Source organism: Acanthopagrus latus, chromosome 9 (assembly GCF_904848185.1).
Source record: "Acanthopagrus latus isolate v.2019 chromosome 9, fAcaLat1.1, whole genome shotgun sequence".
NCBI lineage: Eukaryota > Metazoa > Chordata > Actinopteri > Spariformes > Sparidae > Acanthopagrus > Acanthopagrus latus.
Window position 1 is genome coordinate 11,029,484 of NC_051047.1, and position 19,038 is coordinate 11,048,521.

General features: G+C 41.6%; 1 protein-coding gene across 1 annotated transcript; it reads right to left on the reverse strand.

The window, feature by feature from the left end:
• Window positions 1-6,948: 6,948 nt before the first annotated feature.
• Window positions 6,949-15,193, reverse strand: jam2b (junctional adhesion molecule 2b). Its single transcript, XM_037109755.1, has 10 exons — window positions 14,972-15,193; window positions 11,924-11,989; window positions 10,788-10,898; window positions 10,457-10,606; window positions 9,796-9,977; window positions 9,575-9,683; window positions 9,374-9,481; window positions 8,075-8,093; window positions 7,930-7,975; window positions 6,949-7,772 (listed from the first exon to the last, which is right to left on the reverse strand). Exons 1-10 carry the CDS (start codon window positions 15,021-15,023, stop codon window positions 7,734-7,736), a joined length of 882 nt encoding a protein of 293 aa, XP_036965650.1. The 5' UTR covers window positions 15,024-15,193; the 3' UTR covers window positions 6,949-7,733.
• Window positions 15,194-19,038: the final 3,845 nt, after the last annotated feature.

Consider the following 19,038-nt stretch of genomic DNA (forward strand, 5'->3'; position numbering starts at 1 on the left):
CAGTGCTGTGGGCTCAACATGCAGACTGTTGGAATCGAACCTTCTGATAACAAGACACTGCCTCTCCCCCTGAGCCACAGCCACCCAGTGTTGCAAAAACAATAGTTATTAAATGTATAGTTGTTAATAGATAAATCAATAAATACTTATATCAGCACACAAATACATTATTATGTGTCATAAACCATTTCATAAATGTTAATGCTCTGCTTTTCAATGCTAAATAATTAAACTTAGGCTGTAACCATCAAATGGACAGAATTTCCCAGATTTGTACATTATGTCTTGTTACTTATTGGCCATAAGCCAGAGAAAAAAGTTTCCATTTTATGTTTCCTTAAAGCCCAGACACATATGCGCCACAGTTATAATATTATTGTCATATCACATTTTCATTACATGCATTTGAGCTTGCTGTCAACTTGTCAAGTGGAGGGGATGGTGGAGATGTGACAGCTTGGGGAGACAGCTGCTAAAATGCGTCATAGGCTACGTATCATATTGACATTTCAACAAAATGTGTCATTTCATGCTCACACTGGATGTGTATGACCGTCATGCGAGGCGGTGGAGGGGATGACTATGGGGTTACACAACATCTGTAAGTGTGAAACCACTGGATATTTTTAAGGAGACCTACGGCCATTTTCCAGCCAGGTTTATGGTGACCAATGTGGGAATTTAGACCAAAACATGATCTTTTTCCAACTGCAACCAAGTGGTTTTTTTTTTCCTTAGCAGAGATTAAATACAGCATTTTCACAACATAACATAGAACAGTTAACTTTAACTAAATGTAAAGTTTCAACATACAGTATACATGGTTTGCAGAAACAGGCATTGACAAAATGTGTTCATGAAATGGGTGGCCGTAAGTTGTTTGCATCCTGCCCTCCTTGTAAACATTGTGTGTGTAAACGTTACATGGTCTGTTTATTATATATTCTTATCATGTATATATTATATAAACCTTTCACTGATTTCAACTATTTATTAGTTGATCTGCAACATTTTTGATAATCAGTTAATCATTTCAGGACATTTTTAAGCAGCTGAAATCACTGTTGGGCTCTGAGAAAAATTTGGAGGTCAGTTTTCATTGATTGATTGATTGATTGATTGACTGATCATTGGTCAATTGATTGATCGATCGATGGATAAACTGAGAAAATGATAATCCACACCCTTAACTGATAATGACAGTAATGTTCGGTTGCAGCCACAGGTAACGGTGTTGTCACTTTCTCTCAGAAACGTTGAGAATTCAAGTGTAAATTTAAACATCTCATTATTATGAGGCTCTGATAACAGATCTGTTTATAGATGTATTAACTAACACATATTAACAAATGCACTTGGCATTCAGACATCATGTAATGCTTTTGGGTTACAGTCTCTCTCTCTCACACACACACACACAGACAAAACATTTCATCTGTATAACGCTCTGCCTACACTGTTCCTATCTGAGCTCAAATAAGAAGCACAGCGCTGCTGTGGGAGTTAAAGTCCGGACTGATTGCTTATGCAGGAGGACAAGACGCTATGTATGTGTCTGTGTTGTGACTATGTGTGTGTGTGTGTGTGTGTGTGTGTGTGTGTGTGTGTGGTGGCAAAAACCATTTCCATCCTCCGACTCTGTTGTAATTACACATTAGAGTCTTGTCAGCGAACGATGCTAAATCACCACACAATTCAGACTGAAGACAGAAAACAGAGAACAAATAGCAAACGTTCTCTCCGCTCCGAGCATCACACACACACACACACACACACACACACACACACACACACCACACAGCACAGACTGTCAGCATTGTAAGAGGACCTCAGTATAAAGATTTAATGAAACTGTAGGAGATGTCGTCTGCTGGGGTATAAATGTTTAAATGTTGCTATTTCTTACTGCATGAGGGAGAAGAGAGAGTTTTCTGTGGTAATCCCAGTGTCAGTGGTCTTCCTCCTGCTCCCTGTACCACAACAATTACCCCCAGGCACAAATACATCAATGTCTGCATGATGTAAGCTTTGCATAACCCAGGAGCTGCTAACGTGGCGCTGTAAATGCTCAACAAGCCAACTGCCGGAGAGCGATTAAGGAGCAAGACCAGAAACAAAAGAAACAAAATAAACAATTTTTCTGTTTTTTTGTTGTAAATGAAAACAGCTATTTAAATCTGCGGGGGTGTCGTGCCATGTGCTGTGTGAATTCTGCCACCTGTTCATGGATGCTCCCGAAGGTTTTCAGGGGGAGCTCAACTCGCGGGATGCATTGTGGGTAAGGCTCTGGTGCAGCCAACTCTGTACCAGGCAGCAGAGGAAAGAGCGGTGTTGGAGGAAACCAAGGTTGAGGCTTAATTTAACATCCAAGACAACAGTGGTACTGACATAGATTTCTTTTGACAGCCGCCGCCCACTCACACACTCTCTCCCTCTCCCTCCCTTATTTTCACACACGCTCTCCTCTGTCGCTATCTGACATGTCCACACACATACACACTCGCACACATTTACAAAATGTGATGTAACAGTCCCCCTGAGCTGTAACAGAGGTCCGAGCGGCCCGAGAAGGCCTGTTAAGGTGTTCAGAAGGGAACCACGGAAAAGAAATGAATGGAGGTGACAGTCAAGCGATGCCATTAACCAGCTGCCACATGTGACAGGTTGTGTTGTGTGTGTTTGTGGCAGGGGTTATCATTTTGATACTTCAGTCAAAGATGTCCTCTATTACCCAGAGCTGTCCGTCTGTGTGCTCATATAACGCTCATATAACCAGGGAACTGCAGTTTTCTAATCGTGCACGTGTGACGTTTCATCACTTCTGCATTTTTACGGTTGTTCCCAGTCACACAGGGGTGTCACACCCATCCGGGATGTGGGTGTTTTAACACTAGCCCCACTTACACTGCCATTAGCATGCAGGGATCCTGCGCCAATATTCAGCACTGTCCTCTGTGTGAAAGTTTGTGGAGGTAGTATCAGGGCCGCATTATTGGTGAACAGCCGGAGGCGCGGAGCGGGAGCGTGTCGGTCTGACTAGTCTGATAACTGCACAGGTCCCTCACTCAACTAAATACAGAGAAATTCCCACAAAGCAACATTACAGGACCAAACAAAAGTAACATAGTCACTGTAACTGTCGTTGGCAACTTATATGAGGAAAACAAATACCACAGCTGTACGTGGAGAAGCGTTCGTCCTCCCGCCCGTCCAACCAACTCTTTGTCACATTTTTGCCCAAAAAACAGCGTCTGTCACCGGCAAAACACTTTAACTCACCAAGAGTGTGTGATGAAAATAAATCACTGCGACCGTCAGCCCTCCTGACCGAGACTTCAGGGAACTTTCCCCCAGACAACAACCTCCATCATCGTGAGTGAGTCAGACAGGTCCTGCTTACTGATGGTGCTTATGTAATTATGCCATTTAGCGCGAAAAATGTAACTTTCCAGGATGTTCGGTGGGTCAGGATCTCTATCACTACACATAATAACTGCATCCATATGATTCTAAACTGTCCGCGGGTTTAGATTGACAGGGGGACACCTGGGAAACACCAACATCCATCAACTTGACATGTACCGTCACACCTCCGCAGTGCTAGTTTTCTGTGTGAATTACGGTACGGCGGCGATGCTTCGCTCTGTGTGAATCACCATCAGCAGAGAATTGGCGAACCACCACTCCGGAGATAATGCAGAGACGCTGCGTAAAAAGGACTACTGTCTCCTCTCCCCCTCCCTCTCCTGTTGGTGTTTCAAACATGGCACTGGCTTTGAGTGTGACCAGCTGTTGATTGGCTGTTCTGCCTTAAGTCCCACCTCTCTTGCTGTCTTAGATTTATCAAGCAGCTCCTGCTGAGGAGGCGGGAACTAGCTAGGTTTATAGTTGACACCGTTAAATGGTCCTTATATCTTCAGGATACAGGTAGGCACCAAACCACAGGATGTATTTGTACATGTTGAATCTGTGTTTATAATAACCAGATCCCCCCTCCGACAAACCGCATTCCATCACTTTTGAAAAGCTTGCTACGCCCCTGCAGTCACATACAAATGTATGTGAGGTGGTGTAAGGTGATGGTGTGTAAGTGTAGGTCTAGGCCTAATACACATGTGAAAATGTGAATTAAAAATGTTGGCATTTGTATGCACATCTTAAAAAGCCAGGCTGAAAATGTGCAGTTTACAAGTGACATTATTTTGGCATGTTCACATTCACTTCACTTATGTTCCATGTTTTGATGTTTTGTTTCCACACGTGGAATAAGGAGACCAAGGGAAATTTTCCACCATTTTTGTGGTGACAAAACCCAGCTATTTTTCACAGAAAGCTCGACCATCTCCATCTGTAATCATGACTACTAAAACATTTGTTTTAGGCCAAATCATGATGTTTTTCGAGCCCTGACCAAGTGGTTTTTGTGTGTAAACTTAACTAGAGCATAAGGCATCAGGCAGGTGAGGAGGGAGGAGCAGGCAGCTGAAAGAAGCACAGGAACCCAGAAGAGAAACACAACAAACTCAGACGGAACTGCGACAGTATTGTGCTCCGTCTCATCCAGATGCTCAAATGCTGCTTTCTGAACGCTGAAATTCTGCGACTGTTGATACGACACAAATACATTTAGCTGATTAGTGATGTACGTTTACAGAATTTTGAAAGCAAAACTTCTAACGTTGTGTTGCCGCTACTTCCACTAAACTATCCGAATACTTCATCCTCCTTGACATTATTTTAAAAACTCACATGATTTTGGTTCACACGTACAGGTACGAGCTTGTTCAGCTCAAAGCTACTACGTACATGCAAATTACACACGATTGAACAGGACTGTGGACAAAACCAAACACAGCAATTGTTCATTTTGGCTCAGGTATAACCAAATAAAAACAAAGGACGTTGTGTGTTTGTGTTGCTTGAACGTCTAGCGAAAATGATCAAACTCTATACAAGAAACAAAAAGTAGAGTGTACAACTGAGGGTCGCTAATTGAGAGCTAACTATCATCATGCATTGTCCAAGGAGGGAAAAAATGTGTCTGCACAGTGAATGTCTGATTTAAATAAATGACTCCATCAGTGTCCCAAAGGTTTTTTTGTTTGTTTGTTTGTTTGCATTGTTTTAGCGACACAGCTACACATTCACGTCCTGGGCTTATGAATACCCCCTCCCCCCCCAAAAAAAGGATGCTACAAATTCATAAGCATCCTCATTATGCAAAAACAAATGCAGTTACTATTGAGGATACAGATTTCACACACGACTGACTTGACTGGGAATGAGAATTTGCATATTTTTCCGAGCTCGACGGACGTCCTTTCTTTGCGGCCATGTGAGCGGGTAGATACGAGCCACTAATGTAATCATTAGTGAAGGTTATGACCGCATGTACAGGAACAGATCTCTGCTCACGGTTCCTGACATTGTCTGCACTAATATGCATGAGCCAGATGTAAAGATATCCAAAGTGTGAAGTAACTAACGTGGGCATACACCCACCTGCACAGATGATGTGTCTTCTTCGAAAACTGAATGGAACTGAAGCTGCAGGAAACCACTGCTTTTCAAAGACATTTAATTTATGGGCGGCACAATAAGGGGAACAATGAGCACAAACGGAGGAAGACAATAGTGCCAGTGTTCATGGACAAATAATGGATAAAAGCTGGCAGCACAGAGCCGTGGGCCTGTAGTCTGTGCCAGTGTGAGCACATCCTGTCAGTGCTTTGGTGCCACCTTGTGGTCAGTGGGGAAATGTTGCTCATCAGCCAGCTACATTTTTGTCTGATGAGGGAAGCAGAGAGTATGTACAGAAATCAGTCATATATATGATGATATATGTTATGATATATTGATGTATTTTTTGATTGATCTCTAGAACTCATGGTTTCTTGTTCAGTAGCTTTATTGGCTAACTGGTCCTCCTGAGACAAAACCCAAAGCAGAAGGAATAAGATACAAATGGGAGTTGATCTCTGATGTCATCATCCTGTAACAAAGCCTTTCTTCTCCAACATGGCCGACAGTAACTGCCTCTGCTATCTGTCAAAAGAAAACACCCAACAGAATATGACAGCCCACTGTAGCTTGTTTACAATAGCCAGTAATAAAGCACCAGCTATTAAAGTTTTTACAGTGCAGTACGTTCCCTATAAAATACTCGTAGCAACCGTTGTTTGGCACTCAGCAGCTGTTTCGGCTTTTTAAACACGGAGGAAAAAGAGGCAGAAAATTGAGAAAAATCTGTCAAAGCAACTACGAAAGAGTTGAGAATCCAGTATTTTTATGAAGAAAAATAAAAGCAATAAACGAACAGAGTCAAAAGACCTACTGACCAACACACTGACATCACAATCACAAGTCATGTTGCTAGTTTGGCTAAAAAAGTATGCTGTGTTCAAGACTTAATGTAAATTATCAAGGGGGCTGGAACACATACTATTACGTACATATTAACAATGTATTTTACATGTTGTGAATGCTTTAACATGGACTACATATAGGACACGATCGAGCCTATTTACCTGCAGAGCTCAGAATGTCATTGTTTTAAAACAATGAATTTTTTTTCCTACCACTTGGTTTGATATTCACAAAACTACAGGGGGAAAATGCACCTTTGTAGAAGGTTCCTGGAAGTAAGTTGTCAGTTTGATTCTGGTGAATTCGCTCTGCTGAAACAGCCCCGGTTCAAACAGTCTATTGACGTAAGCAGGTTTTGTGCTTAGCAACAAAAATAACTAATGAATGGGCTAATTAGCCGACTAACAAATTGATCGAGCGGCCTGCTTGAGGCTGTTAAAGGGCACTTGGCCTGTGAGACGCCACTTGAATTCATATGGGCTAGATTATTTAAACACATGCTGCGTTTAATGTCATTGATATTCCCCTCCACCTGACTAGGTACCAGTCAAACCAATAAACTGCACAGCTTGAATTCCAATGTACTCATTTCTTTTTTTCAGCGTTCTTTATTGATCAAAAGATATATTTATCAAATATTTAACAAAGGCTCCACCATTCAGTGCATGCAGACACCTGTTCACATGTCGCTCAGTTCACATAATTTGAATTTATACAACCAGAAGATTGAAGAATTATGATATCAACACACGTTTTTTTTTATAAAATATATAAAATTGACAAAGAGGAGAAAAAATAGCATCATATAAAACAACATCTAAATATAAAATGAAAGGCAATACAAAGAATACAATCTATACAGTACTTGCTTCTGTCAGTGTGGGTGAATGACATTTAATTGCCTATAGATGGCGCAAGAGAGCTAAAACATAGGTTGACCGTTGACCTCGTGACCCTTTAAGTCTGAGAAGAGTAGAAAAAATACAATTTTAAAGGTGTCTGGACACACAAAAGAGAAATATGACAACAAAATATGGTATAGCATATGAAAGAGGAGAGTTTAACCCTGAATTTACACTACTGAAGTCTAAAATATGAAAATATAAAAGCAGGAAAGATAGTCTAAACTGTCAGTGCACAGATGCCCGTGTTTAGGAGGCGTCAAGATTTTTTCAAAATCTGGTTAAATTCTCCGTGATGCTTGATATCTTCACATCTGTGTGTGTGTGTGTGTGTGTCCATCCCAGACAGCAGGGAGCAGCCATCCTAAAACAAGGCGATGGCAGAGTAACTTCCCAGCACGCTGCTCGATACGTGCACACTTTAGATTTCTGATGGCTTGAGGTCAAAGTGAGAGAGAGCTTTCCTCAGATCATGAAGGAGTGGGTTTGTTTGTAGTGCTTGAACTGTAAAGAGCAGAGAGACGTACAATGAATCATTTCCTTTAATTAGCCAGGGACAAGCGATATCAGCGACCTATCAACAGGATTTTTATGGCAGCCCAAACACATGGCGGCGAGCAAAACAAGCCCTGACACAACAACAATCCCTCTGATCACTCACGTTGCGGATGGGAGGAGGCGGAGGTGGGGGGTTGAAGGACTTGCCGCTGAAAGACAAAGGGTGGCAGTTCAGCCTGAGCTCAGTCAGTCAATAAAACACCGCTGTAGGGCAAAAACAAGAGCTGGACTGAATGTGAAACCCTCACCTTTTGGTTTTCTTGTCGGCTGTTCAAAGAAACAACAAAAGAGAAGGAAAAAAAAGTCAACATTATTCAAGATCTCTATCACGCTTGCCTGAGAAGACTTTGCCTCTTAATCTGGCAGCAGTAATTAGCTGGATAGTAATTAGTACATTTACTCAAGCATATATTAACAGTCTCATTTCTGTACACCTGACAGTTTTAGTCAATATTCTCTCTCTTCAGCACTCCTGAGGGAAATAATTGTCTCCTTAGCTGCTAAATGCTCCGCTATGTTCAGCAGCTCGTCGGTAACTGTGTCTGCCTGCTGTTTGGTGCTGAACACTCGGTGGACTCTGGACTCTTAAAGCTTTTTAGTTCATAAAATCTGCCTGCTGCAGCTGGAAAACAAGGCCACATTTTTTTTCCCCGTTGTGTCTAGATAATGATCAGAGCGTTATGTGGAAGACAATTTTACTTTAGTAAGAGTTTGAATGTGAGTCCCTCACTTGAAATGGTACAACAGAAAAATAAGAACGGATCAGTATCAGATTATAACACCAAAAGTGTATTGTCATAACATGTTTCCATGCTATAACAAGTCACATTCACTTTATTACATCATTAGAACATTATGTAATAGCATGAAACGCTATAATATGTTTTAATATACACTGAAAATATCTTGTATAATGTGAAATGTTTTATGTTTCAACATGTACAAGTTTTTATGTAACAATAAATAAAGGTAAATGTTATAACAAGAAGGGTCTCTTGTGAAAACAACATACTATCAATTTAAAACAATACAAAAAGCAAATTGTTAAAACAAGGAGGATTTGTTGTTATAACATGTTTGTGTTTTGTAATAATATGAAAACATATGTTATAACATAATAAGGATAATATGCCATATTTTTAATTGTATTTCAGATTTAGATTTTTTTTTCTTTTTTTTACTTTATCTTAAAGCAGCATTATGTGGAAACTGCCGCCTCCCCAAAGATGCATCTTCATTCCATGCGCCAAACAAAGATGGAAGCTGAAAGGCGGAAATCTCAACTTTTGACTGATCCGGCTCCTCATATTTGCCCAGGTAAGTGAATGAGAAACGAGTCAAAACTGTAAACCACTGCAGACCAAAGGGAATGTATAATACATGAGCAGGATGTGGGGAGGGGGTGAGCTGTAAGGTCTATTAAGTGACCTGTCAGGTTTGAACCTTTATTCATATATTTGATTCAAATGTATTCATCGATGCAGCTTCTCAAATGTAAAACCAGTGACTACATGACACACACACAGAGCACGCTTCACACCACTCACCCTTGCAGCAGCCTCGGCGTCGGCAGCAACACACGCAGATGCAGCAGAAGATGACGAGCGTCAGAAAAGCAGCCGCTCCTGCTATCAAAACCGTCATATTCAACGGATCTGAAAGGATGGCGAGGAGAGTATGAGCTCAGTCTTTGGTGAGTGGAGCGTAACATGTTAACTCCAGAGAGGAGCTGTACGAAAAAAACTTACAGTCAATAACTTTCAGTTGTTGGGCTACGCAGCTCTTGGGGGCCCCGATGCTGTTGGAGGACTCGCAGCGGTACATCCCTGTGTCCGTTTTGGACACGCTCTTAAACTTCTGCTCCAGGCAAAGACAAGGTGAGTCGATGAGTTCCAGACGACAGCAGCTGGTGTCCGAACGTATGTGGAGGTGTTTTGCCGTGTACTTGCATGTTTCGGTGTGTACTCACCAGCGTGCCCTTGTTGGCGTCGACGCTGTACGGGGTGTCTGCTGTGGCCGTCAGAGCCCTGTTGTCTTTGTACCAGCGGTAGATGGCAGGAGGCACGCTGAGTTTGTCCTTACAGTGGAGCTCCAGGCCCGAGCCCACGAACACAGAGCTCGGCACCTCGCAGGACGGGACGTGAGGAGGCACTAAGGTGGCAGAGAGGAGAAGACAGCTCGAGTAACAGAAGACAGAGCTACCTTAAAGAAGAACCTGAACTTATTGCTTTTGTTGATGAATTTTGTTTTTGTTGTGAGATGTCTGCTGAAGGAACACGCTCATATTCCTTTACACTGTTTTCAGCAGCGATCTACACAGAGAACTTGAATTGGATTGAAAGCACTTCCTCCTCGACCAGAAAAAGAAAAAGATGAAACTCACACGGTTTATGGCCTGACACAGGTTGCCTCTCTATCAGGGGGGCTGACACATATAGATAATCACAAGCCATGCACGTGCCACATGACATCACCTGCATGTGTTTGGACTGAAAAGGACTCTGGAGCCTGCAGATTCAAACCCTGGACCCTTTTGAAGCTGTGAAGTGACAGCACTTACCACTGACCAGTTCACTGTGACTGTAAAAAAAGCCATTATTTAATGTCCAACAGGAGGTGTCCCATCATACCAAGCACACTGAGGGTCACGGACGCCTCTCCGAGGTTGACGTGGTCCTCGCTGGCTGTCACCTCACAGCGGTATTCCCCCGAGTCTTTCTGTGTAACGGAGTGTATCGTCAGCGTGGCTCCCTCGATCTTTGCCCGTTCTGCATATGGTTCTGCGATGGAAGGTAATGGAGAGAGGATTGACAAAGCTTAACTCTCTTCATCTAAAGTGCTAAAAAGCAGAATCAGTTTCAGTTAATGATGAAGGGGTGATGGAAAGAGCGACGGCAGGACATCAATTTTTTTTTTTTTCAGCTTGGAGAGGTCACCCGTTAAAGGACTGTCGTCACTCACTTGTAAATTTGTTGTTGAAGTACACAAACGTGACTGCCTTTCCCTTCTTCTTCCACTCGATCCTAGGGTTCTGATCTTTCTCCGTCCTGAACTCGCAGGAGAGCACAGCATCTGGAGGACCAACAGAGCAGCAGGGGTCAGTCCACAGCACATTTATATTTGTTCTGGTTAGAATTTGCACAAACATTTTACACATTATTTGTTTCGAAATGTGTTGCTTGTTCCTCACAACTGTGAACTGATGAAAACTGACCAATGTCAAGTAGATAGATAAGATAATAGATAAGGTTTGAAAACAGCTCCACAGTGACTGCTGTTTCTGACCATTTCCCCAAATCTATCTTTGATGATTTTCCAAGAAAATCCTAAAAGTCAAATATCTGTTGCTCTTCTCATGAAAGAAGACAGTGGTAATTAAAGGTGTAATTATGTTAATCTGTTTAAAATTTGCCTAAAACTGTTTCGTATGTTGATCTGACTGATTTATTTTGGAATGAGAAACGTGCAAGTCAATGTCATATCCCTCCTCCTGCCTCATCTTTGTCGTCAAATCATTTAAGAATGTGAGCATTAATATGATTCATATTAATACCATTCATGATTTGGTTTCATAGTCATGTTTAACCACATTTTGTGTTCAGAATGTGTGTTTCATTCCTGTCATTTGGAATAGGATGGCAAAATTAATCCATAATTGTGGCATGTTCTTTTTAATATTCAATTAAAAAATTAACTTCAGTCACAATGGACATCTTTGTACCCTAGAGGTCCGGTAAGTAGGATTTAGTGACATCTAGTGGTGAACACAGAAAACGCTAAAAATACTAAAAATACCAAAAATGCTAAAAACACGAATGTTTCCTCTGTAGAGTCATTCACAACGTTCAAAATATTCTGACTATCGTTTTTGTCTTGTATGTTTTACTCCGACTTAAATCAGACTTTTAAAGTCCATGTAAACATGTTCATCTGACTGACATCGTACTATATCAGTCCTCCGCGCCGGGCTTTCATATGAAAACCTAAAGTTTATATTCCATTTCTGCCAATAGATCCTACTGAAGCTTATTCAATGGACCTTTAAAGTTCTGTTTCAAATCAATGATATTGAGAGAAGCAGCAGTGCACAGTCTCACCGGTGTGTTCGTGGACCTCCACTTTGGGTTTACTGCTGCTGACTGTCACTGACAGACACACAGGACCTGCAGGGGGGAGATGATCAATCAGCTGTTACAGATCAGACAGTTTTTACTCTCTGTCACCAAGTACAACAATCTTACTTCTGCTCTCTCTGCATCTCCCTGTATTTAACACATGCTCAGTGTCTCATCTGTTGTTTGTGGGCTCATGAGAGGCCAAAATCACAGACAGACATTTAAAAAGACCACAGATTGAGTCACAGCCTTCACATACAGTACTAGACATGCATCCTCACCATGTAATACACAAGTAGGCCTACAACATTAATTTGCCCACAACAGAATTTCTGCCCACATGCACACACACACACACACACACACACACACACACACACACACACACACACACACACACACACACACACATACAGAGTGTGGTCTGGTGGTACCAGGAGCGGTGGCGTGCAGGAATGCAGGTGATGGATGACTCCGACATGCTGCTTAATCCAGACCTGATAACCTCTTTTTAGTGATCTGTCCCTTCAGCCAGCACACCCACACACACCCCCCACACACAAACACACACACACACACACACACAACAACAGCATAACTCGCACCGAGTGTTTTCAGTATGTTGAAAAGTGGCTGTAGAAGGTTTGTTCTTCCCTTTACAAAGAACAGCAGATGCGTCGGCTCAAGTTAATGCTCGTTACAATGGATTTCAACATGTTTTCACAGAAATACCAACAAAATACTGTTACGTTTGGTTTGAAGCATCAAGACGGGTGATAGTGTGACAAAGCAACTCTCCTTGGTAGCCTGTGTCTGAGCAGCGTAGAAGTGGATTGTTCTGCAGATATGTGTGGTTACTATTGAAGTTTTACTGCTTTTTTTTCTGTTTCATTCACTTTCATTCAACCTTTCCTCAGCTGCTGTTTCCCATCAAAACTACGTGAGATAGTCACAAATCCAGGACAACAGTGAGCGGATCGTGAAAAGATGTTTTTGACAAAGAATCACTGAAGGAGATTTTATTGGAGGAGTATTAATGCATGTGTGTGGTGTGGTATTATCAAGAGAAGCTGAAGAAGAAAGGTGTGAGTGTGTGTGTGTGTGGGGGGGGGGATGCATGCATGGAGAGCGTGCTTTTCTTCTGCAGACAAAGTAGCTCTTCATGACAGTAACCTTATCCCCCTCAGCTGGCACAGCACACACACACACACACAAATATCTGTTGGCACACTTGTGAGGCTCTATACTGATTGAACCCTTCACCCTCACACTCAGCTCCATATGCTTCACTTTGACCCTCAGCCAAACCTGAACCCGATTCTGATTGTAACACTCAATGTGGATCCTGACACCATGAACTCATCTTGAACATATACGAATATGTTTTTAAAAAAATGTTCATGTTTTAGATGCATAGTATTCTCCATTTTACTGTTGTTATTTTTATGATTGCATTTCAAATGAATTATTTATGATATTGAAAGCATTAGAAAGCCCTTAAAATCAATATCACACTTCAAATATTCCGAACACATCCTGAACCAGCCTCGTCCTACTGAGGCTACGGATTCCAATCTTTTAATCTCTGTGAGGACATTTGGTCCTTGCAAGTAAGTACAACAAAGATCAAAACACACACGTAAAAGCCTCAATTATCAACATAGAGAAAGTTTCAAATTCCCACAGCAACTTCAAATGCTTTTTTTTCCCAGATAGCAAGTGGTTGTTTTCATCTCTGTCCAGTAAACAACAGGGTCAGTCGGAGGCTATCTTCAAACTGAGAGGGTGGGATCCCAGACTCCTCCGCGGGGCCGCAGGGCCGCGGGGCCACGTGGCGTGTCTCATCAGCCTGCGGATCGCGGGTTCAAAAGGCATCAGAACGGGTTCAGTGTAAACATGAAGCCCAGGCGCAGCCACTCCCTGCACAATCTCAACCCCCTGATGGAGTCCCTGAACACATCACACCTCCCCAACCCCCCACACGTGTTTGGACTTAACGTGCACAAACAAAAATGAAACAAACTAATGATCAATGACAAATCAATATCCTGCATTTTTGAGGGACTGCACGAGAAATATGTATAATAAATAAAACTTGTCTTAAAGGGGCACGGTGCAGTGTTGGAGAAAAAATTCCAACTTAGAATTTTAATATTTACAATATTAATGATGTAATGATACAAACTCTGACACAGTTATTTTTTTTCTATGACTGAAACAAACTGTTCTCAGAGGAAAACCAGGTCCCTGAAACACTGTTTGAAGTTAGAAAGGTGGCAGGGTCCGCCACATATAAACAAAGTACAACACTGTGGAATTGTGTTGTCCTTTGTCAGTTTGTTTATTCAGCTTATTCAGTCATAAAAATCAGTGAAGATCTTTGTCTTCTGATCAAAATGTCTTCCCCAAAGATACATAGGGTACCTTTAAACTGAAATGTTAGAGATAGAAAGCAAAAAATTGTTCCAATCACATTAAGGTTCATTTTTAAGATTATTACGCTCTTTCTGTGTTGTCCTTTATAACTGGGGAACTAACCTGTATCAATACTGTTTATTTTTGAGATATTGGAGGAATGTTCTCTCTAGTGGAAGGTCCAAATAAAATGTTAATGACCCTGAAAAGGGCTTCTCTTTAGTCGCTAACTGTCTTCTTTTTTTTTGTTTCTATGCACAACTTAATAAACTTTCACATCACACCTTATACTGATTTTTACAATCAAGGATCAAAATTTGAAGTGAAGTTGATAATTGGTAATAGAATTCCCTGTGAAAAGGGCTAATATTCCTCATTAACAAGAGCGTCCTATTACAACACACCAAAGAGGCTACCAGGAGTGTCTACAATCAGATAAATTGCCCATAACATACTCTGTTAAAAAAAAAAAAATGCATTTCATCCTCTGAAGACGTCTAGCTATGTGTTTGTTATGGTGGCTAAGCCTATTACACCGTCTTAATCTGTCATTAATAACTTCAGCAACTTGTTTAGTGAACTTTCTAAAACCAGTAAAGAAAACAAAAAACTCACAGTGCAACAAAGTGATGAGAAGAGGCAGCGCCAACATCTTCATGGTGTTCATGTTCAGTCAGTTCAGGTCAGACCTGGGGTCTGTGGGTGTCCGCTGAGTCTGGATGAGACTAGTTTTACTCCAGCTTCTTCAAGTTACATCTGCAGCACGCACACACCCACGTCTCCTGGTCAACTGACGCGAGCAGGAGGGAGAGCTGCCTGCTGCCCCGAGACCACTACCCTCTGAGGAGGCAGAGCAAACAGGAGATATGAGCTGCTTTTATTTTGACAGGGGTCTGTTCTTTGATCTGCCCTGTCCGGATTGTTTGTATCTCATGCAGTATCTTTAGGACAATCTTCATACTTCCTATATAGTTTACTTTGGTTCATTGGTCCCCTGTCATAAGTCCCTCCAAACAAATGGAGGGCAGCCTTTCAGCAGCGGCACCGCTATCTGCTGCTCACTATCTGCTGCTCTTTGCTGTAGTTATCTCTGGCTGTATCTATTAGCTGCTGTTCACTAGTTGGTTTACTTTGCCATGCAGCTAGTGGGTCTGAACTAAATTGTTGTCCACAGACCAGGAGATGAGGCATGGAGTGGGAGAGGAGCAGGAGAGAGGCTGGTCGTCACCAGCCCGGAAAATCAGCATCTAGAGCAACGAATTACGGTTTGTATTCGGACCAGACCAGAGTTGAGGATTGTTGGAGCAGTGGAAAGACAAAAACAACAAACTATTTGGTGAGGAGAAGTTAGCAAGGTAGTTGAGCTCATCATAGTTTGCTTAAAATGAGAAACTTGAATTCAGAATTGCATAAATGTTTAAAAAGGAAAATAGGTGTTTCCTTTCTTGAGATTTTGTGAGGTTTTTATTCCCACTGTTAGCCTAAAAAAGCTAAGAGAGGTTATGAAATGCAGCAGACCTGCATGGTTAGCTTGCTAGCTTCACTATCTACACTATCTCTGCAACACAAACATCTTTGACATTACATACAATAATTGCTTTAGATTCCACTGATAATGTTTTGTTTATATCTTAAACTAAAATTCATCCTCTATTTTTACACACTGCACTTTTAACATGAGTTTCAGCTTATTATTTAGCTGGGCAGCCCACAACTTTACTGTCATAGTGTTGTTCTGGTCCGCAGTAGACAGAAAAGCTCCAAACACCTTAATGAACACTACCTGCTCATCACCAAACAGCAACATGACAAAATCAGCAACTAGCCAGTGAGCATGATGGAGCACTTAGCAGCTAAATAGCCAGATATGTCAGGAGTTGGTTGAGACCCAGGAAAGCAGGAGAGTGAATATTATACTTAGATTCATCAGGTGGACACAGGGACAGCTCTAAATGAATGATAATTTTGCTCCACATAGCTGCTGGATGTGTAAATATGTCACATTTGCTGAAAAGTTTACCATATTAACTTTAATGTTGGGTTCAGAGTTTGTTTTCTGCTGTTTCAGAGTGGCCAAAAACACAGTTTTTTACTCTTATTTCATGCTAGTTTATCCTTCCACCACACAATATTTCACAGTAAGCTTTTCCTCCACTTATCTGACAGATATTAAACTATGTTTGTGATCAATTCTGAGATCTCATACTGGAAGTCATGTGACACTCTGAATCTGAATTCAAAAGATGAAAATCACCATAGTTGGAGTTTTCTACGTGACAACAGAGGTGGGTGTAATAGGAGGTGCAGGGATGGGACAGCTGCTGGCTGAGCTACTGCGTCCTTGGCTATAAGGTTTCTCACCACCGGCGCTCACACAACAGCACATTGTCCCTCGCTCCGGCTAATGCGCACACATGCTTACATTTGTGGCCATATGCACACACAAAGACACACACAGGGGCCATACGTGCCGACACGTGTGCATAAGCGCACACTGAGAGAAGGGACGAAACACAAGCTCACGAAATCTCTGCTGCGGCACCTGTTCACCATCAACAATCCCAGCTGCTCCCCAAGTCAAGTTACCACACAGCAACACACACACATACACATCCACAACAACAACTGCCTCACTTTACGCAAACATTTGGATAAACAATCTCTCCCACGTGGTGACTCTTATTTGAACCAAACATGCATTTGGCTTTAAACGCATCGCGAGGGCAGCTTGAGCATCACTCAAACAGCTGTCCTCAACACACTTCACTACTGTTTGTGCCAACTAGGATTATACCTGGATTAGAGGAGGGGTCCTTTTTCTGTGACCTTTAACCCTAGTTTAGAAGTAAAGCTAAAAAGGATCAAATGTAAGCCTCTAAAACTCAGTGAAACTGCGGGTTTAATTCATAGAAAGTGCTGAGATTTGCACAATATAGTGCAAAAAAACCACCCTAAGTGCCCTATGAATACAGACTTAAATGATAATTTTATATTCTAATTGAAGTTTTTAGTATTTAAGGGAAGACGATTTGGCTTTTATCTATATACAGTAGCAGTTTTACCATGCTCCAAGAATGGCACTATGAACTGTAGGTAATCACTGAGCCTTAAACCTCACAAAGTTTTATAAAATAAAGGTTTCCTTATAATTGTTTCATGCCGTATTTTAAATGTCATGTCATCCCGGCCAAAATATTCATGTTGCAACGACCTATGGGACCCACATTAGTGCACAGAAACTCTCACGGACCAGCAGCGTCACTGTGTCTTACTCATGGGTGGTTGGTGAGGCTCAGGATAGATAGCGGAGGCTAAAACTTGGCCAGCAGGCCAGCACTAGTTCTAACAACCATGGAGGAAACCTGTACCTACATTCATAATGAAACCATCATCACAAACAAGTTTTTAGGATGGCGGGATTAGGTGCAGATTAAGCCCAAATTAACAATTAAAGGGACTGCTTCAAGTTATTTTTAAAGTTTCAGTGCACATAGTTATGTCACTGCAGCAAATATCATGGCACATTTAAACGGCAAAACAATAAACTGCAGTTACAAACTTGACAGGATGGAGGAAACTCAGTGGTGTAGACAAATTCAACTTATAACATGTTTCAGGTAGCTCAGATGGAGCTCAGGATTTATCAGGCGGACAGCTGTTTTACTTCAAACTATTTCACTACACCACTCTGAACGTGCGTCTTTTGGGATGTGTGGAGGAACACAGAACTTTGATCAACACAATTTTCTGACTGATCTTGTCAGCCTGTTGAGTGATTTAAACAATCAATGAAGTTAAGCTGCTGTACTGTAAATTTGCATAGGAAAAAGCACGTTTTTGCTTCTGGGGGATGGCTGCAGGAAACCTTATTATTATTTTCCTCATTAAAGATGTATTATTTCACCCATCCACTATTAATCAGAATGCTCATTTTATGATCAGGCCCCCTGCAGATTATCCTCTGGATATAACTGAGATATGGACGTCACTATGAATTATAGACCAAAGCTTTAAATTTAGTCTACATTACCCACCGCCACTGGAATTGCTTCATGATTTGCTTCCATTCAGATTTTGCAGGGGATCTTTGTTGCATGTCATCCTCTCTTTCTTCTCATATTTGCTGTCTGCCTCTCCACTGTAATACACCAGTTTCAAAGCAGATATTATGACTTGTCAAAGCAACAGAGACACAGGTGTATGAAAGCTCCATCCTATTCAAAGGCTCCATTAAGCATCACTATTGGGCCTAGGGCTCTGAAACGACCAACACTGAATCATATGCGACCACCATTAATATTATCGACTGCTGCTGTGTCAAAACGTGTGCTGTGTAAAAGGTCTGCGTCAAGTAAAGGCAAGAGATGCCCTTAAAAAAAGCTATAAAAGTCCCAAGGATCAAGCAGCAAGTATGCCATAAACCTAGCTTGAGCAATTTTTATCCAGTAGAACATAAATCAAAACATTTTGCCTCTTCTGGTTTACATTCATTTTCCCTGGCATAACCCACCCTCTGTTGGCAGCAGAGCATTTCAGAGGGACATCTCAGACGGCCAAATTCAAAGATGGGTGAGCTGAGTAAGAGCAAGGGTAACCAAAGTGACGAAATATTGATACTGACTCAGTGAACCTAGTTTCTGTTGTAACATACTGCTTTGAGGGAAAACCTTGACATACACTAC